The sequence below is a fragment of the Telopea speciosissima genome, chromosome 9, assembly GCF_018873765.1.
Source record: "Telopea speciosissima isolate NSW1024214 ecotype Mountain lineage chromosome 9, Tspe_v1, whole genome shotgun sequence".
NCBI classification, from domain to species: domain Eukaryota; kingdom Viridiplantae; phylum Streptophyta; class Magnoliopsida; order Proteales; family Proteaceae; genus Telopea; species Telopea speciosissima.
Genome location: NC_057924.1, coordinates 49,184,514 through 49,193,059, shown reverse-complemented (window position 1 = coordinate 49,193,059; position 8,546 = coordinate 49,184,514). Strand labels below are relative to the sequence as shown.

The 8,546-nt window shown below is 41.8% G+C and overlaps 1 protein-coding gene across 1 annotated transcript; it reads right to left on the bottom strand.

The window, feature by feature from the left end:
- Positions 1 to 5,477: 5,477 nt before the first annotated feature.
- On the bottom strand, positions 5,478 to 8,084 carry LOC122641002 (pentatricopeptide repeat-containing protein At2g16880-like). The gene has a single exon (XM_043834314.1). It carries the CDS (start codon positions 8,021 to 8,023, stop codon positions 5,666 to 5,668), a length of 2,358 nt encoding a protein of 785 aa, XP_043690249.1. The 5' UTR covers positions 8,024 to 8,084; the 3' UTR covers positions 5,478 to 5,665.
- Between the last annotated feature and the right edge of the window lie 462 nt (positions 8,085 to 8,546).

Here is an 8,546-nt window from a genome sequence, read left to right as displayed (position 1 = left end):
TTATGTTCACAGTGAAGAGACACGAAGGGCTACCATGATGTTTACTCCCAAAGTTGAGAGATCAGCCTTACAGACTGCTGGTTCCACTCCTGTTGCTTCTGCTGACAGTGTTGCTACTACTACTACCAAAGAGCCTGTTAAGTATGAGCATTGTCACAAACCATATCACACTAAGGCTCAGTGTTGGAAATTACATGGGAAGCCAGCTGATTTTGAGGCTAAACGTGGTCGTGCTAAGTTTAAAAACAAAGCCAATCACACTGAAAGTGTAGCTCCAACTCCCACTGCTGACATCGGGTTCTCCCAAGAAGAACTCCAGGCTCTACGGCGTATGCTGAACATATCTGCTGCCTCTACTACGTCTGCTGCCAATTCAGGTTCCTTCTTTGCCCGTGCAGGTATTTCCTTTGCTGGTCATTGTGAATCAGTAGCATCCACTCCATGGATCATAGATTCTGGCGCTACTGATCACATGACAGGTTCTTCCAGTCTTTTTAATACATATTCTTCTGCTTCTGGTAAGGATAAAGTCAAAATTGCTTATGGGTCCCTCTCCTCCATCTCAGGGAAAGGATCCATTGGTTGTTCTCCTTCTCTTACACTGTCATCTATGTTGCATATTCCCAAATTTACAACTAACCTTCTTTCCATTAGCAGTATCACTAAATCCCCAATTGTAAAGTAACTTTTTTCCCACTCACCGTGTCTTTCGGAACCTGGATTCGGGAAGACGATTGGATCGGGTAAAGTGCATGGTGGATTGTACCTACTTGATGGTGATCCTAAACATACTCAGACTTTACCTTCGGCATCTTTCTCCTCTGACTTACATAAATGGCACTCTAGACTAGGCCACCCCCCCTTAGGTACTTTATCAAATTTATTTCCTGCATTAGTTAAAGACTGTAATAAGGAAGACTTTTTTTGTGAGCCTTGTGTCTTGGCTAAACGGACACGTTCAACTTATCCTATTTTTAATAAAAGATCCTCTTCCTTATTCCATATTGTTAATACTGATGTGTGGGGGCCTAGTAGGAAAGCTTCCCTGACTGGCAATCGGTGGTATGTCACTTTCATTGACTCCTATTCTAGGTTCACTTGGGTATACCTTATGCACACAAAAAGTGAAGGTTTTTTATGTTTTCAGCACTTTCATCAAATGATTAAGACCCAATTTAATGCCACTCTTCAAATTTTAAGGAGTGACAATGGGAAAGAGTATATGGAAGGTCAGTTCCAAATATACCTTGCTGCACATGGAATCCTCCATCAGACCAGCTGTGTCGATACTCCAGCCCAAAATTGTATGGCTGAGAGAAAAAACCGCCACCTCTAGGGCTCTTATGTTTGCTCGCAATGTCCCTTCCCTTTATTGGGGGGATGCTCTCCTTACTGCAGCCTATTTAATTAATAGGCTACCCAGTCGGGTTCTTCTTTCGAAAGCCCCTATTGAGCTATTACTTGGCACTTTTTCCTTTATACTCCCACCTAAGGTATTTGGCTGCGTTTGTTATGCTAGGGACACAAGGTCCCCTGGTAAACTTGACCCACGTAGCCTCCGCTGCATTTTCTTAGGATACTCTGCTACCCAAAAGGGGTACAAATGTTACTACCCTCCATCTCGCAGGACTTTTGTCAGCATGGATGTTGTCTTTCATGAAAATGTTCCATATTATGTGTCCCCACCTCTTCAGGGGGAGAGTGTTAGTGAAGATGTGCTGGCTATTGACTCTCCTCCTCCACTTCAGTCTGTTTACCGTGAGTCTGAACCAGTTCGGCCTGCCCCTGGTACCCCCCTGAGTCAGGGGGAGAGGTTCTTATACAGGGAGAGACCATTTCTATTTAGGGGGAGCAAGCTACCCCGGTCCAGACTCCTGTCCAGAGGACTATTAGTGAATTTCAAACGAGGATTGATGGCAGTAATATGAAGACCCATAGTTATCAAGGCGGCAAGGCGACCACTGCGTTTGAGGGCCTTCCTAAGCGCCTTGGCGATAGGGAGGCCATAAGGCGTTCTAGTATTCTTTTTCTTATATAACCATTTTATTTGGTACAAATAGCATATTAAAAATTATATAATTCTTCTTTGCTAAATAAATATTAATGATTCAAACCAATGCAAGATATTAATAAAAAAAAACAAATTAACAAACTAAGTTCATCATATTATCATAGAAATATAGCATATAAATGTGGAACAACATTATAAATTATTAAATATAAAGAATAAAGGGTTGCTAATACTTACCTCTATGATGCCAAAATGAGTGCCTAGGCAGTAGGCCCTAAGGATGAGGATATATCATTCAATTTATTATAAGCGAAAGAATGAGGATGGAAAAATAAAATAGAAAAGAACATAGTGCGTCATAGGGAAGGAAGAAAAAAAATTGTAAAGAAGGAGGAGGAGAAGGATGAGAAGAAACAGAAAAAAAAATCGATTATCAGTAGGCCTAGGCAGTAGGCCCTAAGGTAGGAATTGCCGATGGGGGTGGAGGCTGGAGGAGCAACAGCAGCAGCATAAGAAAAAAAAAACGAAAAATCGAGGGGGAAATGGGACATGGAGGCGCAGTAGCAGAATAAGAAAAATAGAAGAGAAGAAGAAGAGTAGAAGGTTATTTACCTTGCTGGAAACGTGGTAGTCGGAGGAAGCTTCATCGGAATCAAAGCGGCGGAGAAGACCAATGCCGGAATTGATGGAGACTTGGAGTTGTTCCTTCACCGCAGGTTTTTTCTCCCAAACCCAAATAACGAAGATGAAAAGTCGAGGGTTTCAGTTTTGGACTTTAGTTGAAAAAGAAGAAGAAAAAGTATTTTATACCCTTGATAACAAGTGTCTCAGTTTAGATAATACATACACCAGCCAATGAAAAGTTAGTAAATAGAATAAAACAATAAAAATAAATAAATGGAGTTTTTATAGTATTGATCCAACGTATCTCAGTGTAGATACTCCATATACACTTTCAAATAATAAGTTAGGAAATAGAATAAAAAAATAAATACATAAAATAAATTTAACAACAAAAAGCGACCGCCTTGGTCACAAGGCGTCCTAAGGCGTCGCCTTGGTCGCCTAGGAGACGCGGTCGCCTTTCTTACATACCATAAGGCGCTCCACCGCCTTGCTCCCATATTTTCGCCTGGACGCTTTGATAACTATGTGAAGACCTATGCAAGGAAACATAAGCAAGTTCAATCAACTGTTGCTCCAGTACCCATCCAATTGTCGAACCAGGATCCAGAACCTGCCTCTCCACCTGGTAATGTTCCTGATTTACCTATTGCTCTTCGCAAAGGTGTCAGATCTTGCACTCAGCATCCGATATCTCATGTTGTTTCTTATGATTCCCGTTCCCCATCCTTTCGTGCCTTTGTTTCCTCTCTTTCTTCTGTTCGTATTCCTAACAATTGGCAGGAAGCTTTATCAAACGGAAAGTGGAAGGCAGCTATGATGGACGAAATGGAAGCCCTAAAAAAAAATAACACATGGGAGCTTGTGGTTCTTCCACCTGGGAAGAAAACCGTTGGATGCAAATGGGTGTTTGTGGTGAAACAGAAGGTGGATGGCACTGTGGCTAGGTATAAGGCACGACTCATGGCCAAAGGGTTCACTCAGACATACGGCGTTGATTACCAAGAAACTTTTGCACCTATTGCCAAGTTAAATACTGTTCGCGTGTTATTATCTTGTGCAGTCAACCTTGGATGGGATTTGCAGCAGCTACATGTAAAAAATGTCTTCCTAAATGGAACACTGGATGAGGAGGTGTATATAGACATTCCACCAGGGTTCTCTTGTGACAGAAACCAAGGAAAAGTATGTAAACTGAAGCGTGCACTTTATAGGCTAAAGCAGTCACCTCGAGCATGGTTTGGGCGGTTCCACAAGGTCATGATTTCTGTGGGCTATAAGCAGAGTAATGCTAATCACACACTCTTTATAAAGAGGGTTGGTGAAAAACTCACTGTTCTTATAGTCTACGTTGATGATATAGTGGTTACTGGCAATGATGGTGATGAGATCAGACGGTTGAAGACCTTCCTTGGACAAGAATTTGAGATTAAGGATCTAGGGAAACTACGATAATTTCTTGGGATTGAAGTAGCCAGATCTTCTAAAGGCATTTTTCTCTCCCAGAGGAAGTATGTCCTAGATTTATTGGCTGAGACCGGGTTGCTTGGCTGTCATCCTTCAAACACTCCTATGGACCCTACTGTTCGACTCAAGGAGAAAGAGGGTGAGCCTGTTGATAAAGGCAGTTACCAAAGACTTGTAGGGAAACTGATTTATCTTTCACACACTCGTCCTGACATTACTATCGCCGTGAGTACTGTGAACCAGTTTATGCATGATCCCTACTCTTCACATATGGAGGTTGTTCTTCGTATCTTGCACTATTTGAAGTCAACTCCTGGAAAAGGAATTCTTTTGTCTACGCATGGTCAGCTACGGATAGAAGCATACACTAATGCTGATTGGGTTGGTTCTGCAGATCGCAAGTCTATTTCTGGGTATTGCTCCTTTGTAGGTGGAAATCTTGTCACATGGCGTAGTAAGAAGCAAAATGTTGTTGCTCGTTCTAGTGCCGAAGCTGAGTTTCGAGCTATGGCACAGGGTATTTGTGAGTTACTCTGGCTTATAGGGCTGCTACAAGATCTTGGTGTTCCTATTCGTCTTCCTATGATGTTGTACTGTGACAACAAGGCTGCAATCAGCATAGCACACAACCCAGTACAGCATGATCGTACCAAGCATGTTGAGGTGGATAGGCATTTCATCAAAGAAAAGTTAAAAGAAGGGTTGTTTTGCATTCTCTTTGTGACGTCTACGATCAACTTGCGATATCTTCACTAAGGGATTGTGCGGGAAGTCGTTTCATCCCAATCTAATCAAGTTGGGCATGATCGACATCTTTGCTCCAACTTGAGGGGGAGTGTTGCGATAAGGCTACGTTACCCACTAGGGGTAACCTAGTTCTAGTTGGCTTTCATTACTTATTTTATTGTGATTAGTTTTTAATTGTTTTATTCCTGTTTTTCCCCCCTATACGATTCCTATTTAGGATTCCTAGTTATAGTGGGAATTCCTAGTAGGAATAGGATTGGGGGGGATTCATATCTTTGCTGTAATTTGTTTTTATTATAAATAAGAGGCTGGGGTGATCGATCAGATCATCTAAGCATTATTCCAAGGCTGTTTACACATTTATATACTTATTGCTGGTTGCTTGTAATTTTCCATGGTTTTACAATGTTCATCCTCATATGGTACGGACTATTCCATAGTCTCTTTCATAAATAGTGCTTCACTTCAATCAGGACAGTGCCCAAGTTGTGCCTTGCACCGCAAGCTCTAGGAGGCCCAGGTTCCTTGTGTGTGTCTCTCGCATGAATAATTCTAGTATGTCTAGCAGACAGCCAAAGAACTTATCATATATATTTAAGAAAAAAAACAATGGTTCAAAAAAAATTTTGTGTGCCAAAGGGCATAAAGCATTATTGCATATTGGAATCCAAACAATCTCCAATTATGTTTTCCTTTTCCAATGGGAAAGGAATGTTTACCTTCAGTTATCTGGTTCACCGGCTCACCCCTGACTAAAGAAGATAATGAGGCTGACCCGCTCATTCAGAAGAGACTAGAAACAACATAAAGCCACTTCTATTGGGCCACCTTCGATGTGCTTTTCCGCCTCATGATGAGCCCTTCCATTAAAGTAATATATGTTGATCTCTTTAATACAATACCAGTCTTCATTGATTCTTCCAATGTGCACATTGCTTCTTTGTATTTTCCTCCGTTACACAGGTCATCAATGCGCTTAGAGTAAACAACAGAACTTGAATCACAATCGTGTGGAGTTCCATTAGCAACCACTTCTTGGCCTTTTTCACCTCGTACTCCAGGGGCGACTTCCCTACTAGCTGCAAAAGATAACTGATTGGGTAATTTTCCATTTTGAACCAAACTGGATAGAAACTCCTCAGCATCTTCAGTTCTACCCGACTCTGTAAGTCCACATAAAATAGAATTGTACGTAATGTGGTCTGGTTCCAGTTTCTTCTCTTCCATTTCTCTGAGAAGCTCCAATGCCCGTTCTATGTTACCATCTTTGCACATACCTGTTATCAGAATGTTGTAAGTGACGGTATCAACAACTTTCCCCTTTGAGATCCATGTTTGGAAGAGCTTATAAGCCCTATCGATCATTCCCTCATTGCAGAGTGCAAAAAGAAGAATATTACAAGTAAAAGTATCCGGCTTGAAGGAATTCTCAACCATTTTATTGTGGAACTGAAAAGCTTTTTCCAGATCTCCTTCCCTACAGTACCCGTGAATAAGACTGTTGTATGTAGTCTCATCAGGCACCAACCCACTCTGTATAAGCTCATTCAACTTGGCCAATGCCTCCTCGGTCTTGCCACACTTGCAAAGCCCTCCAATAACTGAATTGTAGGTAACAACACTAGGAAGGATCTCTTTCTCTTTCATCTCTTCCCAAAGCTTCAAAGCCCCATCAACATCCTCATCTTTGAAGTATCCCATGATCAAAGTGCCATAACTAACCTCATCAATAGAATAACTCTTCTTTGCAGCACTACAAAGTAGCCCATGGGCCTCATCTAGCTTCTTCTCCTCACAGAGATTGTAGAGAACAGTATTAAGAGTAACAGTGTCCATCTTCAAACCTTTCTGAGCCATTTCATTCAACATCTTGAATGCATCCGCCATTTTCCCTGATTTAGAGTACCCGTTGATCAAAGTATTGTAAGTAACAGAGTCTGGAGAAAACCCATTTTCCTCCATCTTCCTAATGTATTTGCTTGCTTCCTCTATCTTCCCCTCTTTGCACAACCCCTTAATGATAATATTATGGGTAACAGCATTCGGCTGCACACCCTTCTCAACCATTTGCTCAACCAACTCACAGGCCATAAAGTTCATCTTCTGCTCAAAGCACGCATTAATCAATGTGTTATAAGTAACAACATCTGGAAACAATTTCATTTTCTCCATCTCATCTCGAAGCCTAAGAGCTTCTTCAATCCTACCCTCCTTGCACGACCCATTAATCAACATGTTGTAAGTCCAAATATCAGGCAAAATTTTGCTTTGGGTCATCAATTCAATTGTCTTTGCTGCCTCCTTCAGCCAACCCAACTTACAATACGCAGAAACCAAGGTGTTAAACGTATTCCGATTCGGCAAAAGCCCTCTGTCTTTCATATTGGAAAGCAAATCCCGAGCCTCATTCAAAAGACCTTTCTTACAGAAAGCATCTAGGATGGTATTATAAGTGACATTATCAGGTGAGCAATCAAAGTCACTCATCCGGTTAAGGAACATCATGGCTTCTTTAAACTTAGAATTCGAGCAATACCCATAAATCATAATATTGAAAGTATTTGTATTTGGGATGACCCCAAGCTTGATGGCATCATCAAAGACCTGCTTTGACATAAGAAGTGAATAAGAAGATGGGTATCTTACCAGGGAATTGAGAAGGGTGTTGCAGGTGAGGACTGTTGGGCGGAAACGGTGGCGCTTCATCTTCTTGAAAATCTGAAATGCGAGATGAGGTTTCCGGTACTGGACATAGGCACCAACTGCAGTGTCAAGGAGGGCTCTGGAGGGGGAAGGGAAGCGAGAAGATGGATGGAGAAGGTGGTCGTGAAGGACATGACGAGTGTCAGCAGTTATGAAGGAGAGAAGAAGAGATTTGGCATCAGAGAACTTCTGGTGTCTAAAGAGACAAGGGAGGAGGGTGAGGAGGGAAGGGAGGGAATTGCAGTCGTGTGTGAAATTGGAAACATGAGTATGACACCATTGGAAGAAGGTAAGAAGTGTGCTAGGGCACGTAGAAAGGGATGCAGAAGAGAATATTGATGGTATCAAAGAAGGGGTGAGGTGAGGAATGTATGGCTTTAGAGATTGAAGGGAAGGTTGGGAAGTAAGTATGGAGACTATGTTCCTTACTATGTCGGATTCAGCTGGTGTTGAAGATGTTGGTGTTTCCATGAGCCTGGTAGAGGAGATAATGGTTCAGGATTGAAATTGGTTGTGGCTACAAGCCTATATCTTACTCGCCGGACAAGGTTTTAAACAAAAAAAAAATATATATATATATATATATATATATATATGCTTTTTGGGTTTGCTATTGTGCACCCAGCTTTATGGCTGTGCTAATGTGCACCGCCGGGTCAGATCGACCCGTTTCTCGACCTGTTGACCCAGATAGGTGTGGCTCGGGCCCAATTGGCCCGGGATTGAACCGGATTGGTCAAACCGGGGTTAGAGCAAATTGACTCGGATTGGCCAGACTAACCGGCTTGAACCAGGACGGTCAACCATTTTTTTTGCCTGAACTTTGACCAGTTTTTCTGGGTGCTATGAGACTCCGTTTGGGGTCCCGTTTTGTGTGTTGGTTCTGTTTTCTATGCTCTACACAGTGGTACCCTTTGTTTTGATCAAGTATACATATTTTAAATATTTTTTTGTATCCTATTGATGCATGCCTTTTTTTGAAATTTGTCGGTTC